The sequence below is a fragment of the Scyliorhinus canicula genome, chromosome 14 (assembly GCF_902713615.1).
Source record: "Scyliorhinus canicula chromosome 14, sScyCan1.1, whole genome shotgun sequence".
NCBI classification, from domain to species: domain Eukaryota; kingdom Metazoa; phylum Chordata; class Chondrichthyes; order Carcharhiniformes; family Scyliorhinidae; genus Scyliorhinus; species Scyliorhinus canicula.
Genome location: NC_052159.1, coordinates 22105112 through 22127589, shown reverse-complemented (window position 1 = coordinate 22127589; position 22478 = coordinate 22105112). Strand labels below are relative to the sequence as shown.

The following is a 22478-nucleotide window of genomic DNA, read 5'->3' as shown; positions in this document are numbered from 1 at the left end:
TGATCATCATTAGGCCGTTAATTCAAATTCCACCATCTGCTGTGTTGGGATTCGAACCCGGAGTTCTGGATTACTAGTCCAGTGACAATACCACAATGCCACCTCCGGTCGATGTTGCTATGCTGCCTTATCCTGTACCTCAGATGAGCAGCATCTGTAGCTACACAGCAGCAAAAGGGCCAACAGAATGGGGGCCAGTAGACAAACGGTATTGCACAGGAGGAAATACCCAAGATTTACAGGCAGCTGGAGGCTCAGTTTAGTTTATGGAAGATCTGTCCATAGAATCCCTACCCTGCAGACTGAGGTTATTTGGTCCATCGAGTCTGCATTGATCCTCGTAAAGAGAACCCTATCTAGGCCCACTCCCCTGCCTTATTCCTATTTCTTTGACATGCAAAAACACCAGTGTCTCAAGATACTCAGAACATCAGGTCAGTTGGTGTCAGACATCTGCAGCTTTCGAGGAGAAGACTCACTGGACTCGGTGGTCCCCTGTTACCAGTGGCTGTCAGGATCCTGCCAGGGTTCCATCACAGACAGATCCTGGAATTCCCAGTTCACAAAAACATTAGACAAGCAGAGGGGTAATTTGTCAGCGCAGGCAATTATGTCAGCTTCACCACCGATGGTGCCAGTCAGGATAAGCGAGCATCCAGCTTTGTGACTCTGGCCGTGTGCACCCAGCATCCATTGAGTGCACAAACATGGCAATCTAGGCACTCCCAGAACCACAGAGAGAGTCAACCACAAGATCACTGTGCAAGTGTCCACCAAGATTCCCAGCCTGATGCCACAATACTTTCATCCTGCAGCAGTCCAAACTCCCTGATCTGCTTGCACTTTAAGGGGTGACTATTATGCAGCAATGGATACCCAACACAAACTTCGCTCATGGCACCTGACAGAAACCCCAACAATGCAGGCCATCAGCGTGACACTGAATGCCATGGGTCTGTGATGATGCAGTGGGATTGCCGCTGGACTATAATCCAGAGACCCTGGGGACTGGTTTGAATCCCACCACGGTAAGTGGCAGGTGAATTAAAAACTCATTTGGTTCACGAATGTCCTTGAGGGAAGGAAATTTGCCACCCTACAGGTGACTCCAGATCCACAGCAATGTGGTTGACTCTTCAATGCCCTCCGAAATGGCCCAGCAAGCTGTTCAGTTGTGCCAATCCGTGAGCCATATCGCCACTGGATGTTTGATTGAACAGGCCAGTGGCGTGCACAGCTGATGCCAAGATGCGCAGAGCTCTCATTTGGAGATTCTCCATGTTGTCCATGTCTGCATCATCTGGTAAGGTTAGCCATATCGGCTGAAAAAAATAGAAAGGCAAATTATGATCTAAATGGAAAGCAGATTCAAAATGAGTCTGGGCAGAGGGATCTGGGGGTCTTTGTTCATGAATGGCTGAAAGTCAGATGCAGGTACAACATGTAATTAAAAAGGCAAATTAAATTTTAGCATTTATTTTAAAATGTTAAAAAATGCTACAAGGCACAGTTGTTCATGAAAACATGCAACAACTTGCATTTATATAGCACCTTTGACGTAACAAAGCATCCCCGGCAACTGCACAGGAGCGTAACCAGACGGTACAGTAATGCATTATGCAACCCGCGCTCAAAGATTCTAATGCCTGCCTGGGAGCAGTAACAGTGGCCTTAATTAACTGGGTTTATGCACAGTTACTGCTTTACCCAAGCAGCCACAGCGAGGGAAAGCTAAACAAAACTGGCTCGGCATGAAATAATGGAAAACAGAGCACCTACTGAGCAAACAACTACGAAGATAAAGAGGCTGGAAATCTTCAGGACTCTTAAAACACATCTGCAAAAAAAGAAACAAATAAAAGAGGTGTAAATATAGACACAGTCAACAGTCTATGCCTAATTGACTCTGATTGACAGTAACACGGTTTAAAATCTGACTTTAAAAGAATGCACATTATCCAAAAACCTTCAGCGATTGTACAGAAACACAGGATCCTTGCGATCTGGGAATTTAACAGGAGAAGGGAATTAGCACCCACTGTTTCATCACTTGAGGAGATCATGCTTGATCAGCGACCTAACTGCATAAAGCACCTTTGACCATAGATATTAAAACCTTGTGTGAACAAATATCTTATCAGTCTCAGATTTAACATTTATAACTCTTCTGGCATTATTCATCAATGCATAAGAGTTCCAAATATCTGTTGCACTTTGGGTGGAATTTAATGCTCCCGAATATCCCGCTGACGGGAACCTCCGGAAAATCCTGCCCATTGTGCTGGATTCTCCGCCGTCCGCCACAGGTAATGAAGTTCCCGATGTGGTGGCGAATCCAGCGTCGGGCAAAAACTGGGATTGCTCCCCAATGCTCCTGTCCCTCATCGACGCCAACATTGAGGTTCATCCCCGATGCTAGCAGGAGGATTCAGTTGAGTTAAATTGGCCCATTTGCATCATTGTAAGGAGCTGGGCACCATATTCTCCAAGCCTGTGAGATCCCCCAATCAGAGTATCTCCTCCCTAGAACACATGACCTAGGAGCGGGAGTAGGCAATTTAGCTTCCCCAGCCTAACGCCCTCAATCTGATCGTGACCGATTCCATCCTGGCCTCAACCCCACTGTGTCGTGCACGTTCTCCATAACCCTTCAACCCATTACCAATTAAAAATCTGTCTAACTCCTCCTTAAATTTACCCACCGCACTCCGGGGTAGCGAATCCCACAGATTCACAACCATTTGGGAGAAGTAGTTTTTTCTCAAATCTGTTTTAAATTTGCGACCTCTTAATCTAAGATTATGACCTCTTGTTTTAGAATGCCCCACAAGAGGAAGCATCAGCCTCACATCTATTTGATCCATACCTTTTAGCATCTTGTATACCTCAATTAGATCTCCCCTTATTCTTCTAAACTCGAGAGAGTATGTGCCTAAACTATTCAATCTCTCCTCATACGACAAACCCTTCATCTCTGGAATCAATTTAGTGAACATCCTCTGAACTGCCTCCAATGCCACCACATCTATCCTCAAATAAAGGGATCAGAACTGTGCACAATACTCCAGGTGCGGTCTCACCAATGCCTTGTATAATTGCAATAACACTTCCTTACCTTTATACTCAATTCCTTTTGCTATAAATGCCAACATTCCATTTGCTTTCCTTATTATCTGTTGCATCTGCATGCCCATTTTCTGTGACGCATGCACGATGACACCCAGATCCCTCTGCATCGGAGCATCCCGAACTCTCTTACCATTTAGATAATAGATTGCCTTTCCATTTTTCAACCAAAATGCATGACCTCTCACTGATCCACATTGAACTCCATCTGCCACATTTTGGCCCACTCTCCTAACTTATCTATATCCATTTGTAAGGTTCTTATTTCCTCATTGCAACTTACTGCCCAACCTATTTTTGTGTCATCTGCGTATTTGGCTATAGAACCTTCTGTCCCATACCAGCCTTCCCGAGCAGGCGCCGGAATGTGGCGACGAGGGGCTTTTCACAGTAACTTCACTTGAAGCCTACTTCTGACAATATGCGATTTTCATTTCATTTTCATTTTCATTTCATTCCTGTACCCAAGTCGTTAATATAGATTGTAAATAACTGAAGTGTCAATTGACAAATTCACCATTTCAAAAAAAATGTGATCTAACTACAGTTAGATTCCTTTAATCCCTTATGAAAATGAGCATTTGTATTCAGCGTCTCACTTCAAAGAGTTTATAACCACTTGGAGTTGTCAATAAAACTGAATTGACAGATACCTCATCGTGGTTATGAAAGTTTGAGTCATCAGTCATGCAGTATTAATCTTGTAATGATAACCCTCAGGCTTAAGTCAGAGAGCTGAAATAGTAAACAATGTTTTTAAATATTGCAGACTGCATTTATTAAATTTAAATGGCAGTAGATTTAAAAACCTGACAGCCTGCCTGCTATCTGGTCAGTTCCAATGCGTTTATGTACATATTATACATATTCCAGTGCATTTTGTACCCTTTTGGTAATTTCAAATGACACCTTGCCACTCGTGCTTAATACCATTAGTACTCCCAAAGATGTCCTAGGTGACATGCAAAACGGTAGCCAATCTATTCAGAAGGAAACCTGACTTCTCCAAAGAGCCCCGACATCTTTAGATCTTCACCTACCCAATCTAAACGACACATTTTGTGTTTTAGACATACCTCTAGCCAAAATTATACATGACTGAGGTGCCTGTACTTTAACATGCCCAGTTGCCTCCATGAACAATGGAAGTGTAAATTGGAACCTGCCCCATTCCATTCCTAACCCCCAAGATAATGAGGGGGCCAGGATCGGGAACTTCCAGATCCAGGCCTCTGCTATCATCTCCGTAGAGTTCGAGGGCGGGATTCTCTGGTCTGCCAGCCGCATGTTCCTTGGTGGCGCTCCCTCACCGACAGCAGGATTCTCCGTTCCCAGCATGTGTCAATGATATTTCCCCATTGTGGACATCCAATGCCGCCGGGAAACCCGGCAAAACGCGGGAAAGCGTGGGTGCGTGATGCGACCACCAATTCATGCGAAACAAGGAGTAGAAGTAAACTGTGGCTTTAATTGACTAGAACAGTGTCTGCCTGTGACTTCTCTGCTACTGAGAGCCGACTACAGGGCCACTGCGCTTTATACCTCCCCTCAAGTGGTGGAGCCAGGGGCAGAGCCCACAAAGGCACCAACATGCTACATTCCAGGTAATACCTTACAATGGTCCAAAGGTGGAGCCCTCATGGGCAACAGCGTGAAACAGTTACATACATGGTGAATGGTTAATGCAATACGTTCACCACATTCACCCCCTGTTAAAAAAATGAAGTACAGCGGGGGTGAAGGGTTCAAAAATTCAACCTGTCCAGCGCCTGGATCGTGCGCTGTGATCGCCGAAGCTCTGGTACCGCAGCTGGCCCAGGTGTCGAACTCATCCGTGCGGGCATGGGTAGTGAAGTCGCCGGTGCGGGCACAGACGCAGACTCCGGGAGCATGTCTTCTGGAGCTTTGTTCCTGTGGGTCGGTGAAGGGGAATGGAGAGCGGAAGGGGGTGCGGATGCCATGTAGGGGTGGGGGCGCTGGTCAGCGTAGGTTGGGCAGGGTAAGTTGGGGTGGCGGTGGTAGTGGAACCTGCGGGTACCAGGTCCCGGAGGGAAACCATATCCTGTCGGCTGTCAGGGTGTTCTATGTATGCGTACTGGGGGTTGGTGTGCAGGAGCTGGACCCTCTCGACCAAGGGGTCGGACTTATGGCTCCTGACGTGTTTGCGGAGAAGGACGGGCCCCGGTGTCTTCAGCCAGGACGGAAGTGAGGCTCCGGAGGTGGACTTCCTGGGGAAAACAAACATACGGTCATGAGGGTTCTCGTTTGTGGCCGTGCAAAGGAGGGACCTAATAGAGTGGAGCGAATCGGCGAGGACCTCCTGCCAGTGGGAAACTGGGAGATTCCTAGACCGTAGGGCCACGAGGACCCTTGATTAGTGGGCGGGCTTTGTCTGCATATTTGGGGACCCACTGGGCGTAATAGGAAAAGAACCCGAGGCACCTTTTCAGGGCCTTGGGGCAGTGGGGAAGGGGGAGTTGCAGTAGGTAGGCGCATATGGTCGGGGTCAGGTCCTAGAACTCTGTTTTCCATGACGTAGCCGAGGATGGCTAGTCTGGTATTGCGGAAAACGCATTTCTCCTTGTTGTAAGTGAGGCTTAGGGTTTGGGCGGTTTGGAGAAATCTCTGGAGGTTGGCATCGTGGTCCTGCTGATCATGGCCGCAGATAGTGAAGTTGTCCAAGTACGGAAATGTGGCCCGCAGCCCGTACTGGTCCACCATTCGGTCCATTGTTCATTGGAACACCGAGACCCCATTAGTGACGCTGAAGGGGACCCGGAGGAAGTGGAAGAGGCGGGCGTCTGCCTCAAAGGCTGTGTAGTGGATGTCCCTTGGGCGGATTGGGAGCTGGTGGTATGCGGACTTCAGATCCACCGTGGAGAACACCCGGTAGTGTGCGATCTGGTTAACCATGTCCGCTATCCGGGGAAGGGGGTACGCATCAAGGTGCGTATACCGGTTTATGGTTTGGCTGAAATCTACAACCATCCGGTTCTTTTCCCCGGTCCTGACGACCACCACCTGAGCTCCCCAGGGGCTATTGCTGGTCTCGATTATCTCCTCCTGCAAGAGTCGCTGGACCTCAGACCTAATAAGAGTCCTGTCCTGGATGCTGTACCGCCTGCTTCTGGTGGCGACTGGCTTACAGTCGGTGGTGAGATTTGCGAAGAGCAGGGGAGGGTCGACTTTTAGTGTCGCGAGGCTGCATATGGTGAGTGGTGGTAGGGGCCCGCCGAATTTCAGAGTTAGGCACCTGAGGTTACACTGGAAGCCCAGTCCCAACAGGAGAGGGGCGCAGAGGTAGGGAGTACATATAAATTCAAATCGGCATACTCGGTGCCCTATATTGCTAGGGTTGAGGTAGTGCACCACCGGATCTGCAGCGAGTGCGACCCAGAAGCGAGGGAGATGGCTTGATGTGCCGGGAAGATTGGGAGCAGCGTCTTACCATGTCTGGATGAATGAAGCTCTCCGTGCTCCCGGAGTTGAACAGGTAAGGTGTTTCGTGTCCATTTACCCGGACGGTCATCATGGAGCTTCGGAGGTGTTTGGGTCGTGACTGGTCAAGGGTGACCGCCCTGACTTGCGGATAGCCAGCGTGGGAGGAGGTGCTGGGGTGGTCCCAAGATGCTGCCCCCATCGGCCGCACGTGTCGGGCGGCATTGCAGATGGCGGCCAAGAGGGCGGCCCCCCTCGGTTGCACGTGTCAGGCAGCGAGGTAGATGGCTTCCATGATGGCGGCCATCATGAATCGCACGTGGTGGGCCGCGTGGGCGAAGATGGCCAAGATGGCAGCCCCGTGAGTCGTACACGTTGAGCGGGCTTGGAGATGGCAGCCCCCACGGACTACACGAGGCCAATGATGCGTCCGGTGCGGGTGGAGCCAGCAGGCAAACTGCCCCACTGCGGGATCTGCGGGCCTGTGAGTCTGAGTGTCGGGCCTGCGATTTTGAGGGTTTGGACCTGGCCAGACAAACATTAGTGAAATGTCCTTTTTTTCCCCGCAGTCGCCGCAGTTCGCGTTCCGGGCTGGGAAGCGCTGCCTGAGGTGCTGATGCTGACCGCAGAAATAGCAGGGTAGCCCCCCCGTGTTGGGCAGGCAGCCACGCGGCATAGGCCTGGGGTACTCTCTGGTGGGGGGTCCACGAGGGGGTCGCGTGATCAGACGGGAACGCATTGAGGCTTTGGAACGCTACTTCCAGAGAGGAGGCTAATTTTACCGTCTCTTCCAGGTCGAGGGCACCCTTCTCGAGTAGGCGCTGTCACATGTAGTTGGACCTGACCCAGCCACGTAGGCATCCCAGACAGTGAGGTCCATATGTTGAGTGTTCGTAATGGCCTGGTAGTTGCAACTTCGCGTAAGGACTTTGAGGTCGCATAGGTACTCCTCCAGCGATTCCCCGGGGCTTTGGCGGTGAGTAGTGAGGAGATGCCGCACGTACACCTCGTTCGCTGGCCTTACGTATAGGCGATTCAACATCGTGAGCGTGTCTGTGTAGGTGGAAGCTTCCTCAAGTTGTACAGAGATTCGTTGGCTCACCCGGGCATGGAAGAGGCTCAGCTTCTGATCGTCGGAGACGGAAGGCGAGGAGGAGGCGGCGAGGTAGGCCTCGAAACAGCGGAGCCAGTGCAAAAAAAATCCCTTTCGTCTCCAAGGCTTGTGGGTCGAGTTCCAGTCGGTCAGGTTTGAGGGCCGATTCCATTGTGGTGTTTTAGTCGATTAAATTGATGCGACCATCAATTCATGCAAAACAAGGAGTAGAAGTAAACAGTGGTTTTAATCAACTAGAACAGTGCCTGCCTGCGACTGCTCTGCTAGTGAGTGCCGCCTACAGGGCTGCTGCTCTTTATACCTCCCCTCAAGGGGTGGATCCAGGGGCGGAGCCCACAAAGGCACCAACATGATACATTCCAGGTAATACCTTACAATGGTCCATAGGTGGAGCCCTCATGGGCAACAGCGTGATCCAGTTACATACATGGTGAATGGTTAATGCAATACGTTCACCATAGTGCGCTGCTGGCAGAATGGAGAATCTCCATATGCATGGAAATTCAGGCCTAAGTGAGCCACACATTCGAAACGGTCCTGTGTCTGCCTCCATCAAATATGGGCTGACATTCTCCAACCGTTGGAATTCGCTGTTCCCGCTGGCAGCGCACTCCCACCTTCGGCTTTCCCGGCAGCGTGGGGCGGCTTCAATGGGAAATCCTACTGACAAGTGGCGAGAGTAGGGGCTCTCACCACCTGTGAATGGCGCGACAGCGAGATACACACGGCTGGGGGACCCATGATGTACTGAAATTATACACACTTAATCAGACAGAAAACTTCATCTAATAATCTGGAAAACCTATTCAGTACAAATGTCACCAATAACAGAACAAGACCGCCGGTCTTTTATGTGATCAACCGTTGAAGCTAAGGGTTTAGCAATTGAGGTCTTCACTTTCTGCTAATTCAACACCTCCTCTTGTGAGCTCGTGCATGCACACACGCTACTGCATTCTTAAATAGCTCAAAGGCTGGATGCAGAGGGAGGGATTCCAACCACCTCCCCCACCCCACCCCCCCCACCACCAGCCCCCCCCCCACCACCACCACCTTGTGCCACGGGTTCCCCGGCGGTGGAGGGTGCAGACAATGGGAAACTCTGTTGACATTGCAGGGCCGGAAGATGCTGCAGGAGACATGGAAAATCCCACCCTCTGAATTTCACAGCACCTTACTTTATAGGGGTACAGCTGTATTTCCCGTGGTCTCCTCAAGCTAATCTGTTTATTCCGCAATCGGTTTCTGTCCTACATTCATTTTGTGCTCACTCAGCACTCCCCCACTCAGCTGTCTCTTACCTTGCACACTGTTGACTTACAGCTCATCAGCACAGTCTACTACAATCACGTCTAGCAGCAAGAACATCTAGCTTGCGGCAGCTCCTTGCTGATACCTTCCTCCCTCAGTACAATAAAAGCAGTCTCAGAATACAAGTGGTGAAAACTGATATTCTGAGATTATTTTCATCCTTGAAGTCACGGGACTGTTCTCTTTGTTGATGGGAGTCTGCTGACTGAAACCCCTATTTATTCAAAGTTACAGTTTCTTCCCCGCTAAGTAGTAAGCAAGACTGAACAATTTTCAACCCCACCACTTCCCAGATGGTACTTGCTTTTAACAGTCACAAAGGATTTCTTCACAGATGCGCTGATGTTGTGTCAGTTGCAAAAGACTTGCACCGACCAGCTGTTTGGAGACTTTACGCACAAAGTTTCCTGTTTGCTCATTTGCACACCCAGCATAAAGCTGGTGTAAAATGGGGGCAATTATTTGGAGCACTTGCAGGAACCCTTATTGGGACAATTCAAACCACACAATTCAGCATTAGACAACAACAAGGAAAGAATACAGGGTCAGATTTTCACCAAACCATGGAGACCCAACAGACATTTAAAAATGCTGTGCAGGACCCGCAGATTCCATTTTCTCGAGTAAGGGAAAGAGGGCAGGAGGTGAAGTGCGCAGGCAAAAATTATAAATTGACTGAGTCATTTAAACTCACTGCACAAGACAAACCGACCTGATTTTCACTGCTGGAACAGCCTCAACTTCATGGCTGAGCTGCAAATGCTTTTCATGGGTGGATAAGGTATATAGAACTTTCAAGTTGTTAAGTTATTTAAATCCCTTGCCCTTTAAAATTAAGAAAACTGCCAGCCTGTGTCAATGAGAGGAAAATAATCTGTTCTAGCAGTTTCAATAGATGTTAGTTGACATTACCCCAAGTGCAGCATTGCCAGGCTGTTTTCTACAACCGATCATTGTCACTGTGGGTGGCTGTAAGTTCTGTAAGGGTCCTTCCTGGTTATTCTCTTATTTCCTCTTTCTTTTATTTTGCCACTCTTATTTTGGTCCATGGATGATTAATGGATATGTCTCTTCAAGGCAAGCAGCCTGTATCTTTAATTCAAGCTGAACAATCCAGACATTACAGGGGAGAACATTCTGCTAGTCTGGGCTGGTTAAACAAGAGTACAGACTTGTCAGCACCAGTGAGAGAGATGGAGTTGGGATTCGGTTTGATTGATAGGTTGATGGACAATGAATTGGCCCAAAAGGCTGTGCTCTGCCTGGTAACAGGTAGTGATTGGATCCTATCCCACTGGAATGCTTTTCAGAGTCCCATGGTTTCTGTTTTGATTCTGGCAGCACAGATTCAGAACGAGAAAGTCTGCTGTGATTGCCAACGCTCTGCAGAAGGCCTGTCAATTTTGTATTCCTGAAATTACAGAGGCCTGAATGCAAACCATGAACTGAAAGCAAAGTTTGAAGGGAAGTAAGGTGCCTCCACAGAAAAGCTGTGAGTACTGCATTTCTAAACTACAGAAAATCAGAATGAATGAATGAGCCCCGGAGAAGACCATCCCAGGATATAAACAGAGAGGGCAGCACGGTGGCGCAGTGGGTTATCCCTGTTGCCTCACGACGCCGAGATCCCAGGTTCGTCCCGGCTCTGGGTCACTGTCCGTGTGGAGTTTACACATTCTCCCCGTGTTTGCGTGGGATTTGCCCCCTACAACCCAAAGATGTTCAGGGTAGGTGGATTGGCCACGCTAAATTGCCCCTTAATTGGAAAAATGAATTGGGTACTAAATTTGTTTTTAAAGTTTAAAAAAAAGGATATAAACAGAGACTTTAACCTGAAAGCTTGCTGTGAAGAAAGGTGTGCTAAATAACGTCATCTGAAACAAAGACTCTTTTTCCTTTCCCTTATGATTTTTACCCCTTTCCACCTCTCTGTTGTGTTTGTCTGCCTGCATGTGTAGCAGGTGGGGCAAGTTAAAGCAGGAATTAGGTATTAGTTAATGGTTAATCAGTTGCGTTTGTTGCATATTTTATTATAGTTCTTGTTAAAAATAAACAGGAACTGTAATTACCTTTACAAACCTGGTGACTAATTATTGGGCAACCAAGAGCCAAAGTCTTTGGGTAGTTTTATAAGAATTATTGGTTAATTCACTTGTGTTGTGACTCCGGGGTACGTGGGGCTGGAATTGACCGCGCTAGCCCAGGGTGCGGTAACAGTTCACAATTTGACTGACAGCTCGAAGACGTTATTAAGGTACTAGCTGTCTTTAATGTGGAGTTATGAATACAAATATTAGTTTTTTTAATAGATTTGTACGAGAGGGGATTTAAATGCATTGACTGGGCCTTCATGGATGGGACTTTCTGTAGTGAAGTCTGTAACAAGTATTTGGAACATTATTTGATTTAATCTCAGCATCACTCCCCAGGTCTGTCTACAGTGGATAAATACTAGGTGAGTTGGCAAGAAGGGTATGAGGGCAAAGGGTAGTGGGCAAGGGCATGTGTTGGCTCTAAGTTGACACGGGGAATTAAGGGGCCATGAGTTGGCACAAAGTTGAAATGGAGCTTTGAAGGGGCCTTGTGGATGGGTGGCATGGAAGATATATAGGACCATAGGGTGTGGAGAGTTGGCATGAGTTGGCATAGATGGCACATCAGGGCCGGCTCAAGGCACCGGCAACTCGGGCTGTCGCCCGGGGCGCCATGTGCTCGGGGGCGCCAGAGACTCGGGTCCCGCGCATGCGCAGTTGGGCCGGTGCCAACCAGCGCATGCGCTTGTGGCCGCCCGCCCCCAGGGCGGCCCCCCGGCTCGGTCCGCCCCCCCCCCCCCCCCCGGTCCCCCCCGCCCCCCCCCCCCCGCCCCCCTCGGGTCTGCCCCCCCGCCCCGCCCCGCCCTCGGGTCTGCCCCCCGCCCCGCCCTCGGGTCCGCCCCCCCACCCCGCCCTCGGGTCCGCCCCCCCCGCCCCGCCCTCGGGTCCGCCCGCCCCCCGCGTCCGTCCGCACCCCCGCGTGTCCGCCCCCCCGCCCCCCCTCGGGTCCGCCCCTCCTCGGCCACCCCACCCCGCCTCGCCCCCCCCCGGCCCCGCCCCCCCCCCTCGGCCCCGACCCCACCCCCCCCGACCCCGCCCCCCCTGGCCCCGGCCCCCCCCCCCGCCTCGCCCCCCCCCTCGCCTCGCCCCCCCCGCCTCGCCCCCCCAGCCCCGCCCCACCCCGGCCCCGCCCCCCCCCCCAAGGGCGCCGAAGTTCAGCTTGCCCGGGGCGCCAGCAACCCTAGAGCCGGCGCTGTGGCACATGGGAACTCGGTGGAGATGAGATGATGTGAGGAGTGAAGGCTAGAGGGCAGAATATTTAACAAAACAACTGGGAGACAAAGGTCTTTTAACCAACTTGCCTCAACACCCAGCAACCCATGGATGCCCGAGATCTACATCAAGGACGGGTGGGCCCGACCCTGTTGTGCACCTACCGATCCCTCCCAGCATGAAACTCATGCCATTTGGGGCGCTCTTCCCCAAAGCGGGTTCTCCGAGCTGGGAAATGCCCCAAACTGAGCGGCCCACCTCGGGAGCGAAAATCCTGCCCAAGATGCCTGTCTCATACATATGTTTCGCAAATAGCTTAATTCGCTGGTTCATCAATTTTTTCACTGTACTTTGAGAATTATATGTACAAGAGGAGCATCTGCAAGAAGCAGAGCATGACAGTGATCAGGAACAGAAGAATGTCTCCAAGCCCTCTTCAAGGAAATTAAAGTCAGGGGGCACAGACACTGAGTAATGGGGGGGCAACATGTCAGCTAAGAATATCCTCATGCCATCTGGAGGGAGGTGGTACTGTGGGACTGAGAGCAAAATCCTTCACTTCTCGGGCTGTGGAGCAGTGCTGCAAGAAATTCAATGACTTCATCTTCAGCCCTTGAATATCAATGGCATTACCATCGCTGAATCCCACACCATCAACATCCTGGTGTTTATTAATGACTAGAAACTAAACTGGACTAGCTATATAAATGCTGTGGCTATTAGAGCAGGTTAAAGGCTAGGAATCCTGCAAAAAGTAACTCACCTACTGGCTCCCCACAGCCTGTCCACCATCTATAAGGAGCAGGTCAGGATTGTGATGGAATACTCTCCACTTGCCTGGATGAGTGCAGCTCCAACAAACTCAAGAAGCTCAACATCATCCAGGACAAAGCAGCCCGCTTGATTGCTCCTCCTTCCACAAACACTGAAACCCTCCACCACTGAAGAAGAATGGCAGCTGTGTGGACCATCTACAAGATGCACTGCAGTAACTCACCGAGGTTCCTTCGGCATCACCTTCCGAACTCACAGCCACTACCATCTAGAAGGGCAAGAGTAGCAGATACCTGGGAACTGTTGCCCTCCACGTAACTCACCATCCTGACCTGGGAATACATCGCCGTTCCTTTACTGTTGCTGGGTCAAAATCCTGGAATTCCCTCCCTAACAGCACGGTGGGTGTACCTACACCACATAGTCTGCAGCGGTTCAAGAAGGCAGCTCACCACCACCTTCTCAAGGGCAACTGGGGATGGCCAATAAATGCTGGCCTAGCTAGCAACACCCACATCCCATACAAATCTTTCACAGGCAGGCAAGTTACCAAGCAATCCCCTCCATTTCCTACCAGGGGTCCTATTCATCCTCCAACACTTAACCAATTAACTCGTCATCCTCCAACACTTAACCAATTAACTCTTCATATACACACACAAGCAAACACATAAATATCACATAGAGACAAATATATGTACAGAGGTATATATGCACAGCTATGAGAACTTAGTGTGAAGAGGCACAGTTTGAATTTTATTTAGATTTGTTCAGAATGGAATGCACTGATATCCATACATTGAAGTTACTAATTGTAGTAATTGTAGAAAGAGCGGTGTCGGTTTTACAGAGACTATATTTCATTCCAAAGATTAAAATGTAAATAATCATTGAAACTGTACCCCTTCAAATGCTGGTAACCAGATTTTCAGTGGAAATCTGTAACCTCACCAGCTCTTGATAATCCACTACTGCCACCTTCAGCAAGAGGAGGCAAACTTCATCCAAACCATTCTCAATGAAACCCACATCGATTATCGTGGAATCACACAATGTTTTTTTTATTTTATAATTTTTATTGTCTCATGTAGGCTTGCATTAACACTGCAATGAAGTTACTGTGAAAATCCCCGAGTCGCCACACTCTGGCGCCTGTTTGGGTACACGGAGGGAGAATTCAGAATGTCCAATTCACCTAATGAGCACGTCTTTCGGGACGTGAGGGAGGAAACCGGAGCACCCGGAGGAGAACCACGCAGACACAAGGGGAACATGCAGGCTCCATACAGACAGTGATCCAAGCCGGGAATTGAACCCGGGTCCCTGCTGCTGTGAAGCAACAGTGCTAACCACCGTGCTACCGTGCCGCCCATAGCCCAGAAGCACAAACATCCGTGGTCAGCTGCTTTAAAGAAAGCATTAAGCTGGTTAAAATGAATGCAATAATATGGGAGCTTGATACTAATATCTTAAGGCCACAATTTGAACTTAAATGATTGGGGGAATCATAGCGGGGATCTCCATCAGGCTGAACTCGGAATGCTACCTTTTCAGCACTGATATCCAGGATAACAAATTGATCACAAATCAATTTCAGTTTGTTAATTGCCAATCAAGAAAATTGGGCAGGCAATGTTACAGGTGATGGCTCAGTAAGTAGTTGCACAGACAGGCAGACAACGGAACCAGAAATGCTATGAAGGCACCATTCCCAAACATGGTCTGTGATAAATTGGCTGGCTTCAGGGGTGACTGGGCAGCACCTTTGGCCTGAGTCACTCGGCCACATATGGTTATGGGCCAGGGTTTAGAGAACCCCAAAGTGAATCGTGGAGTCCACCTGACCCACAACTTTTAATAGACTGTGGTAAGGGGAGCACACGGCCCACTCTGCAGGTGTGGTACAGCAGAAATCGAAAAGTTTTTTTTTTTAAAGCAAAACAATGTTTATACTATGAACTCAAGTTAACCTTTTTAAAACATACACTGAACATCTTAACAAGCATTAATTCAAATACAACCCCCAAAGAATACAACAATAAGTAATCCTTACTTTCCTTTTAACATCCATAAGACTTTAAAAAACCTTTTAATAGAAGCACATCAGGTTTAAATTCACTACTGAGAACAGTTATAACTCTGAATTCACCAAATGATCAAGAGCCAGTCATTACATGGCAGAGAGAATAATGTTACATATTCTGTGGCTGACTGCAGCTCCAACAGTGAAACAAAACCAAAGGAAACACAGACACACCCAAGCTTTTCTCAAAGTGAAACTAAACGCTGACAGACAGCCCAGCTCCACCCACACTCTGAGATCACTGCAGTAATAAACACCCATTTCTTAAAGGCACTCTCACATGACACCGCCCCCAAGAAAAAAAAATAAATGATCAACTTCAAGATGGTTTCATTTTTCACCTTTTCACTGTCCTTTAAGAAATGCACACAATAAATATACTTTTTCGTTTCAAAAAACAACACACGCAAACAGGTATGATAATATAGTCCATTTTTGTTCTTCCTCCAACTGAAATCCTTCTTGACTGATAGTCTCTTTAAACAAGAAGGTCTCTGCACGATCCATCCATTTCTCTACGCCTCGGCATTTTTCTTTCAAGTCAGATACTTTAGTTCAATCTGATCACAGAGTCCCTTGTAATTCTTCAACACAGGAGCATTGGTTATCACAGATTTCAGGCAGTCAAATGCCTGTTGAAACTCCGCTGTCCACTGACATTTTCGACGTTTCTTCAGCAAGTCCATCAGTGGAGCAACCACGCCACAAAAACTTGGAACAAATGTTCGATCAAATCCACTCATGCCAAGAAATTGCATTATTTCCCTTTGTGTCGAGGGTATCGGAAACTCCTCAATAACTGTTAATCTGAAATCTCCTTTGCCCTTTCGGATAAAGGTACCTGCCAGTAACCTTTAAGTAAATCCAGTTTGGAAATAACAGCTGATTGTCCCACTTTCTCAATGCAATCCTCCAAATGTGGGATAAGATAAGAGTCCGCTCCTGTAACTGCATTAACCTTTCTATAGTCCACGCACAACCGTTGGGTACAATCTGGTTTAGGTACCATCACTATGGGTGAGCTGCATTGGCTGCGACCCACTTCAATTATGGCATTTTTCAGCATACTCTCAATCTCTTTGTTAACCTGTGCCAATTTTAAAGGGTTAAGTCTATATGGATGTTGTTTGATTGGAACAGCATTTCTCACATCTACATCATGTATAGCCATTTTAGTACTTCCCAATTTATCTCTACAACTTGCCCAAGTGCTCTTCCACATGAGTTCTCATTACATCAGGAATTGAATTTTTAAACTTCTCCAAAAGCATAATTTCTTTCACAGCTTCATACATTTGGTCTATTTTCAAAGCCTTTATCCACCTATCAATATTACTCTGTTTGAGCCTTTCAAACTCCATGTATGTTGACCAAATTCTTTCCTTAAATTTCTAAACCTTTGTCTGTAGGCTTCAGGCACTAGTTCATATGCACCCAAGATGGATTTTTTCACCTCCTCATTCGTCCCAGACACCTCCTCCGGTAGTGATGCAAACACTCCACTAGCCCTACCAACCAGCTTTGTTTGAATCAGTAATACCCATATGTCCTGTGGCCATTTCATTTGTTTAGCTACCTTCTCAAATGAAATGAAAAAGGCTTCTACCTCCTTCTCATCAAACCTTAGCAATGCTTGGACATATTTAAATAGATCCACACCAAGCCTTCGACTATGACGCACTTTCTCACTATCCTCACCATTATCATCCAACTGTACGTTTCCCTTTACGTCTGCCAATTTTAACTGACTGTCATGTTTCATGGCCATTTCTGAAGTTCAAACTCTCTCTCTTTATCTTTTTCCCTGATCTGTATCTGCCTTTCTCTTTCTTTTTGTTCTGCTGGGGCTATTCTTTCTTTTATCCTTTCTCCTCTATCCTTTTCTTTGCCTTTCTGTCTCTTTCTCTGTCTATTTCTTTTTCTTCTCGCTCTTTCTTTTTCCTCTCTATCTCTTTCATATTTAAGCTGATTTAATTCTTTCTCATGTTCCATTTGTTTAATTTATAACTGAATTTTTGCCATTTCCAATGAGTCAAAACTGTACCTCAGGCAACTTTAAATGCTTAGCTACTGCCATTATTACCTCACCTTTTCGCATTCCATCAGATAATGTTAACTGCAATGTTTTTGCCAAATCTAACAGTCCACTTTTAGTCTCTGTCCTTAAGGTACTGCGTGTGACCGTCTCCACCCCCAAAAACTTCAGAGCCTCTGAAAGAGCCATTGTCCATAACACACTCCCCACTTAAACTGGAATACAACACCTAAAAAGCAGCCACAATATGCTCATCACTCACTGTCTAAGTTCACTAAGCCAATCCAATAGATAGACTTTTATCCCCTCCCGCCCCCAATTTGTTATGGACCAGAGTTTAGAGAAGCCCAAAGTGTTCCATGGAGTTCACCTGACCCACAACTTTTAATAGATTGTGGTATGGGGAGCACATGGCCCACTGTACAGGTGTAGTTCAGCAGAAAACAAAAAGTATTTTTTTAAAGCAAACAATGTTTATTCTATGAACTCAAGTGAACCTTTTTAAAACATACACTGAACATCTTAGTAAGCATTAATTCAAATACAACCGCCAAAGAATACAACACTAAGTAATCCTTATTTCCTTTTAACATCCATAAGACTTTAAAAAAACCTTTTAAAAGAAGCACACCAGGTTTAAATTCACTACTGAGAACAGTTATAACTCTGGATTCGCCAAATGATCAAGAGATAGTCTTTACATAGCAGAGAGAACAACACTACACGTTCTCTGGCTGACTGTAGCTCCTGAAACAAAACCAAAGAAAACACAGACACACCCAAGCTTTTCTCAAAGTGAAACTAAAAGCTGACAGACAGCCCAGCTCCACCCACACTCTGACATCACTGCAGTAATAAGCATCCATTTCTTAAAGGTACACCCACTACAGTTATTCTATACAAACACCCCTTTCTTAAAGGTACTCTCACATCTTGTAGTGAGATTAAGGTTTATTAACTCAATCTCATTTTGGACTGAAATATTCAGAGTCTTGGTTTGAGCTCACATTGTAAAATTAGGAATTAATGGACGGAGCCTGTGAAAATCAGTATCTGCAGCATAAGGAATGAGAGATTCTACCCCAAGTATTTAAAAGCCATGAATGTGTTGGTGGTAGTAGCAACATTTCTGTTCCCCCATCTCTATTAACTGGAGATTGTTGACCTACCCGATTCCATATGTTGGTTCCTTAATTGCTGTTAGCTTTTGTATGCAGTTTGTAAATTGTACATTAAATAAAGTGTGTGATATCCACAAAAAAAAATAAAAAAAAAATTGGGGCAGCAAGGTAGCATGGTGGTTAGCATAAATGCTTCACAGCTCCAGGGTCCCAGGTTCGATTCCCGGCTGGGTCACTGTCTGTGTGGAGTCTGCACGTCCTCCCCCTGTGTGCGTGGGTTTCCTCCGGGTGCTCCGGTTTCCTCCCACAGTCCAAAGATGTGCGGGTTAGGTGGATTGGCCATGCTAAATTGCCCGTAGTGTCCTAATAAAAGTAGGGTTAAGGGGGAGGTTGTTGGGTTACGGGTATAGGGTGGATACGTGGGTTTGAGTAGGGTGATCATGGCTCGGCACAACATTGAGGGCCGAAGGGCCTGTTCTGTGCTGTACTGTTCTATGTTCTATGTTCTATGACAATAGGGCGAGAAGCATAAACAGGTGAGATTCCCGCTCCTGAGGCAGCAACTTCATTTGAAGCCTATTTGTGACAATAAGCGATTTTCATTTCAGTTGGTGGGTGTTTCCCACATCTCCACTGATAAAGTTGGTGGAGTCAAGGTTATGGCGGGGGAGGGGGGGGGCAGTCTGGAGAGTGGGGAGATCACAACCATATCAGCCGTGATCATATTGAATGGTGAGCAGGTTTGAACGGGCCAAATGGCCTATTGTAACTCCTAGCTCCAATGCACTCATGCTGCTCTGTAACACACACACACTTGCTCCCGACTGTTGCCCCCCAGCCCATTTAACATCGCCCCCCAGCCCATTTAACATCATCAGGCTGGAGGCAGGCCTCCTGCCCCTATCTGGGAGGGGGGAGGCCTGCCTCAGAGAACTGCCAACCATCTGATTGGGCAGCAGCACCCTGGTCCCAGCAGCATCACCAGCAGCCATGGCTGCTCCTGGCTCGACACCAAGTGCTATGCAACAAGTGGCAGGAGCCCAGCATGAAGGTAAGTCTGGTGTCTATCAGTGGGGCCAAAGGAGGAACTGCCAGGTTGGGGAGCAGTGGTGATGGAGGTTTGGAGAGCAGGTTGCAAAGGCCAGCGGGAGCTGGATACCCGAAAGAGGGTCTGAGAGCAGTGCCCCATCCCTCCCTTCTCGCCTGGGGCCCCGAGCTGACTGAACTGCGGGGCATCCCCATACAACTGACCTCCTCCGACTGGTCTACAAATTGGGCCTAAAGTCGCCATTAAATGGAGTCTCACTTCAGGTAGGGGTGGGCAAACTATCATTGGCCTCACCCACACCCGCCCCAATTAAAATCACTGCCATGTCAGTGCTGGGCAGATAGACAGCGGAAAGGACACCAATAGAACAAAGAACAAAGAAAAGTACAGCACAGGAACAGGCCCTTCAGCCCTCCAAGCCTGCGCCGACAATGCTGCCCTTTTAAACTAAAAATCATCTACACTTCCGGGGTCCGTATCCCTCTATTCCCATCCTATTCATGTATTTGTCAAGATGCCCTTTAAACGTCACTATCGTCCCTGCTTCCACCACCTCCTCCGGCAGCGAGTTCCAGACACCCACTAACCTCTGCGTAAAACACTTGCCTCGTACATCTCCTCTAAACCTTGCCCCTCGCACCTTAAACCTATGCCCGCTAGTAATTGACCCCTCTACCCTGGGAAAAAGTCTCTGACTATCCACCCTGTCTATGCCCCTCATAATCTCGATCAGGTCGCCCCCCAACCTCCGTCGTTCCAGTGAGAACAAATCGAGTTTATTCAACGTCTCCTCATAGTTAATACCCTCCATACCAGGCAACATCCTGGTAAATCTCTTCTGCACCCTCTCTAAAGCCTCCACATCCTTCTGGTAGTGTGGCGACCAGAATTGAACACTATACTCCAAGTGTGGCCTAACTAAGGTTCTACACTGCTGCAACACGACTTGCCAATTTTTATACTCAATGCCCCGGCCAATGAAGGCAAGCATGCCATATGCCTTCTACGAGTACCCCCAACACCTACAAACCTGTGCTGAAATACTGTGCAGTGAACTGCAAGAAGGTATCAGTTGATACCCGAGAAGTAGGGACTGAAATCACATTTGATGGCCAACTAATTGACTTCCAATAGCAACTTGCATTCATATCACACCCCTACTGCCCCAAGGTGTTCCGCAGGATTATTATCAAACAGAATTAGACCACTGGACAGAGGTTTTAGGTCAGGTGACGAAAAACTTGGTCAAAGGGAAGGATTTTGAGGAATATTTTAAAGAAGGGGGAAGAGGTTGGAGATGCGGAAACATTTATGGAGAATGGCCCAAGAATTTGAAGATAGGGCAACTATTAGTGGAGAAAATCAGGGATGCACAAGTGACCAGATTTAGGATTACATAGATCTCGGAGGATTGTAAGGTCAATGAAAGTCATACAGTTAGGAAGGGGTGAGGCTGGAGAGGAATTTAAAAAACAAAAAGACATGAGAGTTTTAAAATTCAGGGGTAACTGGACTGGGTGCTAATGTAGGCCAGTGGGCGAACAGAATGTGTTGCAAGTTGGGGTAAAGGGCGCAGAATTTTGGGTAAGCCCAAGTCTACAGAGTGTGCAAGAAGAGACTGAGAAGCATCGGAATATTCAGGCCTAAGGGTAACGAAGAAATGGAGGAGGCTATCTGAAGCAATGAGTGATGTTGGAAGGGGGTGGTCTTGGTTAAGAGTTCAGCTTGGTACTCCAAGGATGCAAACCTCAGACCGTGGGTAGGAAGAGGCATGGAGATTGTGACTGTCTAGGCGCACATATAAACGATGGCCATGTCGGTAAGTTAATACTGTATGTGGTTTTCAGCTATGGGGCCTTGTCAAGTATGATTAAAGCCTTCGCAAGAGGAGAGGAGAGGAGAAAACAGAAAAAGAAAATAAAACAAATAATCAGTGGGGAACCATTAACAAAGTGCAACGCAACGCCAGGGCATCTGTTACCTAAGCTTGCTGGAAAGTGTGAAGTTCAGGTGGAGACTGTCCAAGATGTCACATTTCTCGGTGGAGCTAGACGCAGAAAGGCAGCCAACTTCACTTCCTAGTCGACACCGCCGCTCCAGTTCGCCCAAGCTACTTTCCCACGATTCGTCGGGATCCACTTCGTGAAGGGTGAGGTAGCTTCTCCTATCAACAGAAAAGTAATGGATTTTCATGAACCTCTCCCGAATGATCATCAGCGTTGTGAAGCATTACAATGTATTGCCCAGTATCGAGGGTGGCGGAATACATAACAAGATGGATGTTCAACCAGCTGCCCAGGCATAAAACTGGCACTGCCCATGGGCCACCCGACTTTCAGTTCTGTCGGTTTCCATTCCGCACCCCATCAAGTTCAGGTTAAACTACATGAGACAAGAAATAAACCTGGAGAATATTTATCAAGTGTGGCTTGACTAATAACGTTGCTAAGATTTTGCAAAAGCTGTTTATAACTAAAAGTAGCCTTTAAAAGTTAGATTGTAGTGGAGAAACTTTTGAGTTTCACAATATTTTCCAGTTGAAAGCAAAACAAATGAAGTTTCAGAAAAGGAAAATATTTTAGTCTACGACTTGCGAATTTACCATGATGCCTTTTATCCCTCCCCCAGTATGATGTTGTTTGCAGCAAAATGAAGGATTTTGAATGGAATCTTGTGTCCTCTCCCATGGCGGGATTGATGGCGGCGGCATTTAATCAGGCGGGAGAGTAATGAGCAGGGACACCACTACCTTCCCACCTCCATCTGGGTTAAGTTCGTGGCGGGCAGACCCATGGACAGTCTTCCTAATCTGTCACTAATTGAAGCTCTTAACTGGGCAATTAATGAGCACATAAGGGCTTCATCCCACCACGGCTGGTATTAGCCCATTGGTGAGTGGGGCACTTTCAATATGGAGAGCATAACAAGCTTGGCATGGGTCTGAGAGGCTCCCCTGTTCAAAAGCACTCACTGCCGGATTGAGGGTCCTAACATTGGGAAGGGTCAGGGAAGCCCACTGGGAACAACCCACTGCCCTTGCTGCGCCATCCCCCTGCAACCTACTTATCACCATCACACCTGTGCCTGGGTACCTTGTTGATCCCAGTCCTTGGGTGGGTCATA

The 22478-nt window shown here is 47.8% G+C and overlaps 1 protein-coding gene across 1 annotated transcript in view; it reads right to left on the bottom strand.

Moving 5' to 3' along the window:
• Positions 1–22478, bottom strand: part of oca2 (oculocutaneous albinism II) — a 559961-nt gene that overhangs the window by 399542 nt on the left and 137941 nt on the right. The window contains exons 4-5 of the mRNA XM_038818856.1: positions 21337–21519; positions 1780–1837 (exon numbers count right to left, since the gene is read on the bottom strand). Of these exons, the coding sequence (XP_038674784.1) occupies positions 1780–1837; positions 21337–21519 (241 nt within the window). The remainder of the gene's footprint in view (positions 1–1779; positions 1838–21336; positions 21520–22478) is intronic.